The following is a 12,990-nucleotide window of genomic DNA, read 5'->3' on the forward strand; positions in this document are numbered from 1 at the left end:
GGCAAAGGGTACAGTGCCAATCAGATGATGGGACTGAAGCCATTCGTTCAGCGTTCAGCCTCAGACCCAGGCTCGGTTCTTACTTGACCGTTACAGTTGGTAGGTGTGAGGTACCTACCTCGTACCCATACAAACCGCATTACTCATCTAAGGAAAACCGCAAGAGGAATGATTGATAGTGTTTGGTCGTCGTCTTGTGCGACTCTGCGCGCGCGCCGTCTACGGCGCTGCCAGGCTCCGTGCTAGCTCGTGTATCGTTCCGTTCTAGGGTTTTTTCCTGTTTCTCTCTTATTCTCTCGATTCTAGTTATCTGCTTACCCTCTTTCCCTTTTCTCACTACTCGTCCGATGCGGCGTTTTGCGTGGAATGAACGCTAAATGAAGGGGATAGCATGAGAGCGCGGCGCTATTTAGAGCCTTTGCTGTCGTACGCCCTCCCGACGCTCCGGAAGGGTCCGATTGGAGAGCCGGCGTAATATCTTTTTATTTTAGTTTTCGCGCAAGCAGTTTCCCCAGGCGGCGGCACTCCCCATTCCCCCCAAGCGAGGACGAGCTGGGGGAAGGGAAAAAAGTCTGGAGAAGGGGGGAAAACGACTGGGTTTCGTGGGGAATTATTAGGGGTTCGGCTTAATTTTAGCTGTGCATGAGACACTTTTGCTCTTGGGGTTCTTCGGGCATTTCCCCCGAGGGTGTGGGTAGGCTCGGTGATGGGGGATATAAAGTTTATTCTTGGTTTTTTGATGCTTTGGGTTTCGGGAAAGTGAGATTTCGTGGCTTTGAGTGTAGATGCTTGATATGAGTGTGAGGATACTCCATTTGCGTACATACATGTAATGATATTGGATGTATATCTGAATGTACATGAAATGAAGACTGCTGGATACTGTAGATTGTATGTGATCAACATCCAAGTGACAATTTGCCTCCTTTCACGATCTCCGATCATGCTCGGCCGAATTGATGTAGCCATATTCTCATCATCTCACGTTCAAGATTCTTGGGTGCTTCGGTCCAAAGCGGTTAGTACAGTCCATGGAACCACTCCACGAACCCCATACTCTAGGACTGACCGAATTGAACGCTTGAGTGACAGTCTGGATATTTGTAAGAGCCTTTAGGCGAAAATAACCAGTAGTCAGTGATGACAACATGTATCTCACTCCAAGTAAAGACGTTCTTCTGGATGTAGTAGAGTCACGTGTCAAATATGGCCAGTGCACACCAAACTTACCGCATCGGGGCCGCTAGTTCAACATCAACTTCCCCTACTCCCAAACTCGACTATCAAAGTGGGATGTGGAAGAAGAGGAGCCAGAAAGAAGTTCCAACGATTTGAATTATTCGACGAGCTGGATACTGGTATTTGAAGAGGGATAATCATCATGTCGCGACCTACGGCGAGGAAGCCGGCGCCGAAGGGGGAGTACATTGAGACGGTATGTTGCTTTGCATTTCTATACTTCCATCAGGTCAAGTCCTGTTAAGACTTTGTTTATATCATTTTTCTTTTTTATACTTCGGGTTGTTGGCTCATACCCTTCCTTCATGTTGCTTCCCCATGTAACACTGATGGGACATTGCCTCGTTATGATTTGGATCTTCACCTGATCCTATTATCTCGACTTTCATGGCATGACTTCCTGATAATACTTCGAAATATCTTGCACCTCCATCAATCAATCAGCACTGAATCCATACCCTCTCCCCACCGAATAATTCCAACCAAAGTCCATCTCCACCCCCTCTAACACACCCACCCCCAGGACTCAGGCAACAAAGTCAGCCGCCGCTCCGCCATCACAGGCACCGCCAACATAACGCTGGGCGGCCGCACAGTAATCATGGCCGACGTGCACCTCCGGGGCGACCTGCACCCAACGCGCAGCGTGCCCTCGTCGTCGGGCAAGGAAGTCACACCGACATCCATCTCTATAGGGCGATGTACGGTCGTCAGCACGGGCAGCGTCATCAAGCCCCCGTCCAGGATCAGTCGCGGGCAGGTGCATTATTATCCTATGAAGATTGGGGATAATGTGTTTATTGGTATGTTTCTTGCTCCCGACTGGGACCTGCGGAATTATTCTGGCGGAGGGTAGTAGGAGCCGTAGCTGACATAAAATCAAAACAGGTCCTAATTCGACAATCTCGGCAATATCAATAAGTTCGCATGTCCATGTCGGCGCGAACACGGTCATCCATCCCTTCGCCATCATCAAGGAGAACGTCAAGATCTTGCCCAACAGCGTCGTGCCAGCGCAGATGGTCATTCCGTCGGGATCTGTAGTGGGCGGCCGGCCTGCAAAGGTCATAGGGGAGGTCGGCGAGGGTTGGGGTGTCAGTGGTGGCGGGGCAGGAGGGGGTCTCGGTGTCGGTGGAGGAGGAGAGAAGAGTTGGGTCGAGGGAGGCGATTTGAGGGAGCTGGTTAGGAGTATCAAGTAGCGAGCAACAGGCGAGCGCAGCATTGTCATTGCGATTGGGGGTGACACGGGGACATGTTTGCATGGGATGATGAAGAATCAGTTTTTCACTGTTGGCGATTATGTTTTCGAGAACTATTATGATATCCATGCATAGAATTAATCTATTTCGTAATTGTACATCAATTCATTATGTACTGTCTGGCAATGCAGTAACGATCCGGCTGGGACCGAACTCAGGAGGAGAAATGGAATGGAAACGCTATCAGAAGGGGTATCGGCACTTGATTACAGTCCGCCATGTTAACTGAAACTGTTCATAATCCTCCAATCGGCGTGCAGCGCTATGCAGATATGCAATAAGGGAAAAGTAAGAAAGAGTACCGGCCCATGACATTTCCCGGTACAATGATTGAAACAAAGAAACATACAAGTAAAGGAGAAAAAGATATAAAGGAAACCAAGAGGCTTGCACATGACGATATGCAACATGAAAGCACAGTGAGAAGTTGAATCTTTGCACCGCTTAGACTTCAATATTCTCGAACGGGTCACGATCAGGTGGAAGACCCTTGTACATGACGTTCCCGCTGGCATCAATGCGGGCGTTCACGCTAGTGATCCACACCTTGTCAGTACGCTGTCCAGTGCGCTGGATTTCGTCCTTAGCGATACCCAGTTCGTCATGAGGGATCCAGATGGCTGGCTGAATAGCACGTGTAGCAGGATGCTGGAAAGAACGCTTGATGAGCTTCTGTCTCGACTCCGGCTCGATGTCTTCGAGAGTACCATCAATATCGTCGAAAAGATTGGTCGAGGGCAAGATTTGAGCTTCAATGTCGCGTACCGGCCTGGTAACATCCTCTATTCCCCCCCTCATAACCTCAGTGAGCTTATCCAGAGGATTCTCCTTCTTCCAGGACTTCTTTTTGTGATGGTGGGATTGAGACTGCGATCGTGATCGCGAACGATCCGCCCATGATGACTTCCGTCGTGATCGACCAGCACTGGCATGGCCTTCCTCGATTTCTTTCATTTCAATGGACTCGTGCGCGTTGTAAGATCTTGAGGCGCGATGATTTTGCTTATCATCTTCCTCTAGCCTGCGGCTTTCGCGCCTTTCCTCTCGCTCCTTATCCTCTAGTTCCGAAGTAAGAGATCGATGCTCCTCATCATCAGTCTGTCTCCAACGACTGGCCTGGGCACGCTGGAATTCTTCATCCCTCTGGACAGCCTCGTCTTCAAATGTGATTGGAAGATATTTGAACAAAGTTCCAAAGGCTTGATTCAAGAGAACCTGGAAGATGGCTGTGAAGGCGAGTACAATGATCATGATGATAGCCTGGGGAAATGAGGTTACATTGCCCCTGCCATCTTTTTGAAGGAAGAAGAGGCCAATGAGGCACAACTCGAGGAAGTATAGACCCGTGAAGAGTTGGTTGATGGCTTTGGGGAATATCAAGCCATTTGTCTCAGCCTTGGCATAAGAGACATAGATCATCTGGTAGCGATATGTGAACCAGAACAAGCTGAAAGTGATCAACATCATGATCGTAATGAAGGGAGATATGACGGAATAAATGATACCGATGGCACCAAAATTGGTGTAGACCGGTATCATATTACCCCAGTTAATCCCTGGTCTGCTCAAAACCCTGGAAACCTTCTCGCGGGGAGTCGTGTCGAGGAAACGGCTGAAAAGTAGAATGAAAACAGATCCGACTTGCAGTAGAGTACCTGAACTGATACTGAAAGCCTGCAGAATCATGTACGAGTAGAAGTAATTTGCTGCCCTGGGAAGAGTCTGAGCTAGAGTCTGTGGCACTCCGAGCGGATCTTTACTCAACCGTTCAATCGCTGTCGTGAGACCGGTGGAGATGGATACGACTAGGAACAACTGGATGAAGACGAATGCGAAGTAGAAATTTTGGACCAGAAGCTCTCGCTCGCCTGCTGTGACTACTCCAGTGACTTCAGCAAGGAAGCGGAGGATGATTGGCAGTAGGACGAACAAGACCGCGAGCAGTGCAGGTGGCAATACACCCTGGATAAAACTCAATAGCCATTCGGGCAGATCCTCGAGCCACTTAAGCCATGGCAAAGTTTGCGTCAATGTGTGGACTTGAGACAATGCACCAGTGAACGAGACGGGAATACCCCAGAAGATGATCAGGCCCACAATCACAACGATGACGCTGAAGAACCTTACATAACGCATGTACCATTTCATCGACAGATTGTCCCAGAGGACGTAGTTGGGGTTGACCTCGACGGTTCGGGGAGTCATATGGCGGGGAATATGATGACTGAGTGATTGGCAAGCCATATGCGCTGCAACTTGGTGGTTGAACTGAATAAAGGCAGAGTTCATGAGTGGGAAGTTCTCGGGGTGTGCTTGGTCCTCGGCAATTTCGTGGTTCAGGCGGGCAAGCTCCTTGCGACAATAATAGATTGTGTCAACCTTCTTGCCAATGAGTGGAAGCGATGGCCACCAAGATTTGTTGAAAAGAGGAACCCGCATGGTTTGCCTGTCTTTGGGTTTGATGTACTTCCTCCAGAGGGCATCCTGGTCGTCCTCGTCTCCGAGATCACCACGGTACACTCCAGCAAAATCATACTTGCGCTTATCTCCACCCGTGACTTCCAATGGAAATTCCTCACCCTCGGCTCTGAATGGCTGGGGACTGGCAAAATCACTCATCCGCCTGAGAGGATTGATCGGCGAGTTCTTTATGATTTGTAGAGGGTTGGTCTTCGAGGTTGATGCAGTAGGTTTCACTGCTTTGCCTACCGACTGAGGAGAGTTCGGCGCCGAGTTCGTAAGTTCCGCTTCGAGCATCTCTTTGCTAGGTTCGTGCAAAGGCGTATAAGTGTCCGTACTATCTGGTCTCCTATCAAAATCCTTTGGGGAAGTCGGGGAAGAGAGAGGCCTGTCATCGGGACCATCGAACTGGGCTGGGCTATCTGGCTGAGCCGGGCGATGGTGACGATCACGTTCGTGCTCACGTTTTCCACCGAAAGCTCCCTTGAAGCCTCCAACCATCTTCTGGCCCATTTTACCTACGTCTCGAAAGCCGTCACCAACTACCTGGATACCATCTCCGAGGATAGGGATTGGCAATTTAGACCGCTTACGTCGAGAGTCCGGTGAAGAGGAGCGGGATGATGACGATGATGATGACGAATCATCGTTAAGGACCTGCTGAAGTGTTTGCTCAATTTGATGAGGATTACCAGAACTGACTCCCTCCTCTAGTGGAGCCTGTGCAATCTGCGCATTGTGTGCATCTTCTTCCTGCTTTTTCTCGGCTCTAGACTTCTTCATGCCAGCTTCTTTCAGCCTCTTTTCTTCGAGCTTCTTGTGCTTCTTCACGCATTGAATGACTAGATCAGTTTCGGCGGCCTCGAGGGCGCGAGCAATCTTCGTCCTGCGATTCACCTTCTCCTGAAGGTCATCATAATTCCGGTTAATCCAGATGTCTTTGATACCGCCTGGGAAGACATCATACAAAGCGTCAAGAGCGGCAACCGTGAGCCACTTTCGAGGGATGCTCTGAACCAAGATAGTCGTTGCTGAGGCCCGAATGCGGTGCTCGGGCGTGGTCAGGACCGTTTGGCGCAACCGTACGAATTTCCTCAGCGCCTGAAAGGCGTTATAACAGACCCAAACGATGACAACGACAGCCAGAATACAGTGCGCCCAAAGCCGCCTGACTTTTGAAGGCACGGCAACATTGGGCCAGGCAAAAGAGTCCAGTCCGGATACGCCAGGCACAGCACCAATATGATTGACAGGAAGTAAAATAGGTAAAATGACGAAACCTAGTGGGATGAATATCCTGAGAAGTAGTTGTAGGTATTCCAGGAATAAGTAGCCGTCGACACCAGCGACACGAATAAGCTCCCGATCGGTGATGGTAAAAACCTTTTTGATAGATTCGATAGCAGTTGTAGGCTCCTGGATACGTTTGCGCTTGGGTACGAAGGCAGTCTTGTAGTAACTATTTGCATTAGTGTCAATTCAGCAGGGGGTTGTTGAGGGGGGAACCTACTAGATCTTGTGGAAGAGACTCTGTCGTTCCGTTGGGTTTTCTTTACTTTGGGCTGATCTAGTGATTTTCCAATTGCCACTGAGAATCAGAAAGGCCACCATTTGTATACCAAAAATGACTGCACCGGTTGCAATAGAGGCAGCGAAGTTCTCGATGCTTTGGTTGTCACGGGTGAGGGCAGCACCCTGCGTAGTATTGCCCGACATGGCGTTGTATTTTCGGTCCAATAGCTAGAGCAACTGACTTGTTGGGGAGTGGATTTATGAAGAAACAAAGGAATATGTAATTGCTGTGAGGTCGCCACGAGGTGTCACTGAGTGGTTGTGGCCATCGGTTGGAGTAGGTCTCGATACTAAGGGAGGAGGTTCGGCGGGTGGCACACGAGCAGAAAGTTGAGTTGTTGTGTACCGGGAGGAGCGTGGCTTGGGGGGAGGGGGGGAGGGTTTTGAGGGGATTTAGAAGGAGGTATCGAGAACAATGGGAGAGAGAGAATAAAAGCAAAGAGAGGAAGGCATTGGTGAAGTTGTTTCACGACAAGGTAAAGTAAGGGCGCGTTGTTGGTGACGAGGGCCTTGGCAGGACAGTGAAGGCGCCATTTGCGTCATCCCCTGGCCATTCCAGCAAGCGCCAGGCAATTGCCAAACGACAATCGGGCCATTCATTGGTCCATCCGACTCTACGACAGCGCCAACATGACACCGTCAATCAACCACTTATCTCTTCATCCGCGGACCTGAATTCTTTTCAAAGCGCTTCTGCTGATTGCGACTAATTACAGTAACAAAACTTGGTTGGTTCCTGGCCTAGGGAAACAGGAAAATATAAAAAGAGAATAGAGAAAGGAATAATACCACAATGTTGTTGTTACAATATTGCCACGCGATCAAAGAGCTCAAACACCTTAGTTACCATCATCCTCTTTGATGTCATCAGCATCAGATCTCATTGTTTCGGTAACTTACATATGATTGACACAAGGAATCAATACAATCACGCTGCAGTGGAACCGTCCTGAGATGGATCTAAGATCCTAAGAGGTATGTGGAGAACACGGAGAAAACGGCTCACGTATGACGGCATCCTTCTCCCCCACATCTCACCTCCTACGTTCTTGGTCCTCCCACGCAGACCAACGATCATTCATTACGCCGTGTTGAAATCGGTTAGTCGGCTCGTATCTGGGCATTCATCCTCATGAATTCAATTGCCAAGCGATTGTATCTCCTACCTGTCGATGCTTAAATAACTTCCATTCACATTGCATCACCTCTACGCATTACATTGTACTCCAGATTGCCGACTAATCGGATTTCCACGATCTGGGAAAGCAGGGTACAAGGAAGAGTGCTCTGAGCCTAAATCTTTGCGAACTGAGATACCACGGCACCGGCGTTATAGACGTCGATGATATCAACAAGGCATAACCCCATCGTTGGGTGCTTACCAGGTAGAGCCTCAATAATAAAAGGCTTGCTTCACAAACCTTGCATCCTGATAATGGAGAGGGGGATTTGACGAAGGGAATCAAGATAAAGGGGATGCATGACCTTGATTTTGACAGTCTTCCCAATTGAGTTTAGCTGACTTGCACAAGGACCGGGCTTCCACTTGGTAACCAACACACATGGGAAGAGTATACACAGCAACGAAAGATGTACATACATGCAATCGGGACTAACATTCAATTGTGAACCATTTCGCAGTAGATGCGTACTACCAAAAGCGTGTTTGTCTGAGCGAAACATGTGATGCACGACTCTAAGGCTGTGTGGGCCTTGGTTTGCAGCCTGATACGCCAAACGAGGCGGTGCTATCTTGATGGAAACCCCAAAGCGAGCAGTACGAAGATCCGTTCAAAAGACTTAACGAGATCAGCCAATCACATCACAAGTTGCAGCCACTGATCTACATCTTTCCAGATCTCTTCAATTCAACTGGTAGCAATAGAGCTTTAGTGAATGGCGTAAGGCTGATTGAGACTCTATGCTGTTTCTTTCTTATTGCTTTCTGGAGCATTTAAACGTCGCGAAATCCCATATAATCTTGCATCTGATCTTGACATACTTCAGTCGATTCTTGGACACATTATACTCACCTTCACTGACCTCTACCGTCCAAATTGATACATATATACCCACATACGCTGCGCACAATGTCTACGGCAGTAGCCCTACAGGACATGAGCCGGGGTACGCACGACGGTAATCTCGTTCGACATCGTTCCAATCTACACAAAGATACCAGCCCACACAAATCTTCTCCAGGGGATGATGATGACTGGGTCGCCCAACCACAGGATACCGCAACTGCCAACCTGCCTCTAGACTCCAGGACCTTCGTCCCCACAAATGTGTACTGGATCACACCTCATAGGCTGCTCACAAAAGAAATCAAAATACTCGATCTGACGAAAGACATGAGTACTCCATATACCGGCTTTTCGAATGCATACAAAGACGAAGTCAAGAAGACTCTCAAAGACCACTCATTCACGCCAATCTACACTGCCCACCGCAACCACTGGCTGGGCTTGAGCTACGATGTTCTCGACGACCAAGGCAACAAGTTGGCCGACTGGAGTCACCCTTGGACATCAGTCCGCGAGGCTACTCTCAAATTCCCGGAGGACTCTACACATGCCTCACACACAATATCTCTGAACAACAAGACCTGGGGCTTGCGAACCGAATCCTTCACCATCAACTCAGTCCCTTTCATCTGGCAGATGGACCGCCTTTGGAATTCGAACAACATGACACTGTACAGAGTTTTCGGTTCGGGAGACAACCAGAGGAAGGTTGAAGTGGGAAAATATGCACAGAAATGGTGGGGAAGCTTCGTTACTGGCGGAACTTTCGTGGTGAATGAGGAGGAGATTGATGGCTTCGTGGCTTGTATGACATTGGTCGTCGTATTGAAGAAGAAGCGCCAAAGGGCTGGGGAAAGGAGTAACGGCGGTGGCGATTAATCTATGAACTATGTCTCCAGTTACATTTCGTTTCTTATTTCTGATACCATTGTATGTAATTTTTATCCTCCTTAGACTAGGTGGAGTACCTTTCTTTGTTATCAACTCAGTACGATAATTTGATATATTGCCAATAGAATATGATACAAGTAAACAGTCTCTAGGATTAGAAATCTTTTCCTGGATGCCCGCGACCAGCTTGAGTGAGTGAGCGAATCACGTGCACCCGTGACGCGCTAAACACGCGCTAACCTCAATTCACTGGCGACCTGAGGCGGGCTATGAATGCACCCGGATTACAACCTTGATGGTATCATATCTTTGATAACTGCCAGGAGGCATCATACCGAAATAAGGGGAAGTCGATATGTCTCAATCCACGGTCGTGGAACGCAAACAGCAGTTCCTGCGCCAACAAAAACAGATATTGGCAAAAGGCATCACGCCTTCGAACAGGCTACTCGCGATCGCCGATCGCGCAGGAGTACAGAGCAAAGTGCTTGCAGATGTCTTGCTCAAAGGTTAGGCTTTTTAAATTCCAGTATCGGGTGTCGTGTACAAGCATTGGGATCCGATTTTGGGGATCCGATTATATTCTTCCTCATCCACTCTGCTGACTAGGACCAGTTAATCGGGACGTGAGAAGACACGGAAGACTAGTCCATAGTAGGCAAATGACAGATCATGTGGTCGAACAGATTGATCTTCTGTACTGGGAGGCTGGAGCCCCATCGCTAGAATCACAACCCGATGGTACAGAGGAGAATATGGGGGAACGAAGCGTCCTTTACCAGACCGATAACTTGACGCTCGACAAGTAAGTCACTCATCGTGACCGCGTACTTACCCTAATGGGCTCAGGGTCAGAGTCATATCGAGTGGAACTAACGTCAGGCAGGCACATTGCAAAACTTCCTGTAACATGGGATACTTCTACGGAGCCGCCAAGTCCATCGCTCAATACAGATGACGAGGTTTCCCAAGATGATTACATTACGTCAGTGGTTCGTCTTCAGGACCTTTCGGCAAAAAGACTACTTCTCCAGCAAAAGCTTGCCACTTACAAGACTCTTCTTTCACTACTGGAGCCCTACCGCAGACCACAAGAGAATATTCAGCCAAATCTGGTCAGCCGAGACGCACCGATAGCTACAGAATTGACCAAAGCTCGCACCCTAGCAATCAGAGTTGCCGGAAGAGTTAGTGAAAAGTACGGAGATATTCAAGTTCCGGCGAGTGCAGACCATGGAGTGGACGATGAGATGCACGAACAGAACAGTCAGGTCAAACTAAACAAAATCTTGGAGGGCTGGTGAACGGGTGTGCTGGAGTTATGGGGTCAAGGAGTTTGCTATATCATTCGCTCTACAATACCCAACATCTGGTAGCTGAATTATTGCTTCTATTACCAATGACGAAAGAGCAGAGTGACCAAAGAGTTCAACAGTTTTATTCGAACATGTTCTATTGCAAATTGCCATTTCAGTGCCATCTTGGCCTCGTACTTGCCAAAACGGGTGCTGCAGGTGCAATTTCCGCTCTGGAAGTAACCATGGAATGGGGTCTGTATATCCGAACTGTACCATTCACAACATTTCCAGTATCGGATTTCCCTGGCACTTTCAATTATCTCAAGCACCGGTTAAGACAAATCTCATCTTGACCGGCCCCATCATTCTTGGCCCCATATCCCTTGGTGCATTTATATTTGAGACCACTTCCACTCCTCAACGCTCCGCATGGTTTTTGCCTCCCTCACCAACCGATTCATCATCACAAATGTACCCGGATACATGACTATTGGAGGCATTTGCCATTGAGTAGCCAGGTATGTACCGGTACCCACGAATTACACCTGCTTCCGCTATGTTGTTCAGAATGTCTCGCTAACTGCAACGACTGAAGGTGTTCGGCTTTGGCCGTCAGTTATCTCGTGGTATCACACTGGTGTGAAATCATTTATAACTTTTGACCGCCTTAACGCGTTGTCGTCTTGCTCCGAAGGATATAGGGAGTTGACCATACACTATATTGGGACTTCAACACATTTTGTACAATGGCTGGCCCACGCATTGTAAACACTCCGAACCATGGCGTCTACCCGGGAGAGAGACAGGATCCTCTTCAAATCGTTATATATGACGACGCTTGGTCTAGATCAAGCCGCGCGAGTGCTAGATACCGCCAAACCGTCTATAATGTGAAATACAACGGTGTTCGGCCTTTTGGGAAACCGCGGCCTGGAGACATCTTCATCGCTAACTGCGATGTCAAACAAGATCGAGCGCATGGCTTCATGCTGCTAGTAAAAGGTGAAGAAATCGTCTTGCAACGATATTCACCCCTTGAGACTTTCTGCTGGGCCAGAGCCAAACGATCTGGAAGGAGTGGCAAAGTTCTCTGCAGTAGTCTGAGTCGTGTCGACTTTAGGCTCGGACAGGAATACCCATGTGTAAAAACGAAGTGTGAGTCTCGGTGCGACTCCTGCGGTGGACTTAGCCTTGCTCAAGCTGAATGGGTTCTTTGAAGTACTGATACTGACATTACACATTCAGGGATTAATCCGCATTACTATATGGAGATGGAGTGTGCTCGACAGGCTGCTCGTACACTGTTCATCCTTACGATGCGCCAGGCACAAGCACACGGCCTAGAAGATGTATATGTGGAGTGCCAAAGTTTTCCTACGGTAGAGGAGCTGAACACAAAGGACCATCTGACGCGGCTTGTTTTGGGGATGAACAGGAGATTGCGAGCAGAGCAAGACGCATATCTCCGCCTCCAAAGCATGTTGATACCTGGCATCAGAGTACAGTTCCAGCGGGCATTCACCAAGCTAGGATGGAAAATAGCCGACTTCAGACTGTACGACCGCTTTGTACAGTGCGTATACCAGTTCTTGTCCTCCCTACACAGCCCTATCCCCTTCGTTGGCCAAGACGAAGAGTGCGTCAAAAAACGATTCAAATCTCTTTGGTGTACTGTGGTTGCCGGTGTAAACAACCTGGACTACTCCTACGTTGTGGAGGACACCGCCCATGTATGGAACGGGCTTAAGATTCTTGAACGGGATACTGATAATGGCCTTCCATCAAGTACCTTTTTTCCGGAAAAAGTTCCATGCAATACCCCTGTCGAGGTTAGATACATGGACGATGAATATTTCGATATTCCTCTCCGATAGTACTACCGATGAAGGGAGTCATTGAAGAAAACAATGAAGAGAGCACCACGGAGGACACCCCACTGCCCTCACCTACCAGTGAATACACCTCCGGCGAGGGCGCGGACGACGAGGGCGAGGATTAGGACTATGAGGAGCGACATCGCCTTCATAATTGGTAGCAATCTGACCAGTGGCGAAGACATTACTACGACATGATCGAAGATGCCTTCACGAGCAATGACCAGTCATCAATATCAAGTGACAAGCTCCACGGCAGACGTGTCTACGTCCCCCTCTCCTCTCACACTACAGAATCCGGGAAACACACGACGGCCATGGAAACTGAGCAGGACCTCGAGATGGCAAGTTTGGCTTCCTAGAATACTTT

General features: G+C 48.7%; 4 protein-coding genes across 4 annotated transcripts; 3 read left to right on the forward strand and 1 right to left on the reverse strand.

Moving 5' to 3' along the window:
- Window positions 1–1,275: 1,275 nt before the first annotated feature.
- BU24DRAFT_423814 (trimeric LpxA-like protein) lies at window positions 1,276–2,600 on the forward strand. Its single transcript, XM_033528349.1, has 3 exons — window positions 1,276–1,435; window positions 1,763–2,042; window positions 2,128–2,600. The coding sequence occupies exons 1-3, from the start codon at window positions 1,382–1,384 to the stop codon at window positions 2,436–2,438; spliced, it is 645 nt and encodes a 214-aa protein (XP_033383245.1). The 5' UTR covers window positions 1,276–1,381; the 3' UTR covers window positions 2,439–2,600.
- On the reverse strand, window positions 2,572–6,911 carry BU24DRAFT_442121 (DUF221-domain-containing protein). Its single transcript, XM_033530503.1, has 2 exons — window positions 6,469–6,911; window positions 2,572–6,417 (listed from the first exon to the last, which is right to left on the reverse strand). The coding sequence occupies exons 1-2, from the start codon at window positions 6,672–6,674 to the stop codon at window positions 2,943–2,945; spliced, it is 3,681 nt and encodes a 1,226-aa protein (XP_033383246.1). The 5' UTR covers window positions 6,675–6,911; the 3' UTR covers window positions 2,572–2,942.
- Window positions 6,912–8,477: 1,566 nt separating this feature from the next.
- Window positions 8,478–10,864, forward strand: BU24DRAFT_371747 (uncharacterized protein). The gene is made up of 3 exons (XM_033524480.1): window positions 8,478–9,362; window positions 10,064–10,253; window positions 10,335–10,864. The coding sequence occupies exons 1-3, from the start codon at window positions 8,621–8,623 to the stop codon at window positions 10,750–10,752; spliced, it is 1,350 nt and encodes a 449-aa protein (XP_033383247.1). The 5' UTR covers window positions 8,478–8,620; the 3' UTR covers window positions 10,753–10,864.
- A 628-nt stretch (window positions 10,865–11,492) lies between these two features.
- BU24DRAFT_463652 (uncharacterized protein) lies at window positions 11,493–12,745 on the forward strand (the record flags this gene model as incomplete). The annotated part of the gene is made up of 3 exons (XM_033532148.1): window positions 11,493–11,901; window positions 11,992–12,575; window positions 12,635–12,745. 3 exons carry the CDS (start codon window positions 11,493–11,495, stop codon window positions 12,743–12,745), a joined length of 1,104 nt encoding a protein of 367 aa, XP_033383248.1.
- Between the last annotated feature and the right edge of the window lie 245 nt (window positions 12,746–12,990).

Source organism: Aaosphaeria arxii, assembly GCF_010015735.1.
Source record: "Aaosphaeria arxii CBS 175.79 unplaced genomic scaffold BU24scaffold_5, whole genome shotgun sequence".
NCBI classification, from domain to species: domain Eukaryota; kingdom Fungi; phylum Ascomycota; class Dothideomycetes; order Pleosporales; genus Aaosphaeria; species Aaosphaeria arxii.

Excerpts from the sequence above, each read along its gene's own strand:
- BU24DRAFT_371747 (XM_033524480.1), top strand. The coding sequence starts at position 8,621 with ATGTCTACGGCAGTAGCCCTACAGGACATGAGCCGGGGTACGCACGAC. Across the intron at positions 9,363-10,063 it reads GATTGATGGCTTCGTGGCTT|TTAATCGGGACGTGAGAAGA; the intron begins GTATGACATTGG and ends GACTAGGACCAG. Across the intron at positions 10,254-10,334 it reads GATAACTTGACGCTCGACAA|GCACATTGCAAAACTTCCTG; the intron begins GTAAGTCACTCA and ends AACGTCAGGCAG.
- BU24DRAFT_442121 (XM_033530503.1), bottom strand. The coding sequence starts at position 6,674 with ATGTCGGGCAATACTACGCAGGGTGCTGCCCTCACCCGTGACAACCAA. Across the intron at positions 6,418-6,468 it reads AGTCTCTTCCACAAGATCTA|TTACTACAAGACTGCCTTCG; the intron begins GTAGGTTCCCCC and ends TAATGCAAATAG.
- BU24DRAFT_423814 (XM_033528349.1), top strand. The coding sequence starts at position 1,382 with ATGTCGCGACCTACGGCGAGGAAGCCGGCGCCGAAGGGGGAGTACATT. Across the intron at positions 1,436-1,762 it reads AGGGGGAGTACATTGAGACG|GACTCAGGCAACAAAGTCAG; the intron begins GTATGTTGCTTT and ends ACCCACCCCCAG. Across the intron at positions 2,043-2,127 it reads TGGGGATAATGTGTTTATTG|GTCCTAATTCGACAATCTCG; the intron begins GTATGTTTCTTG and ends AAATCAAAACAG.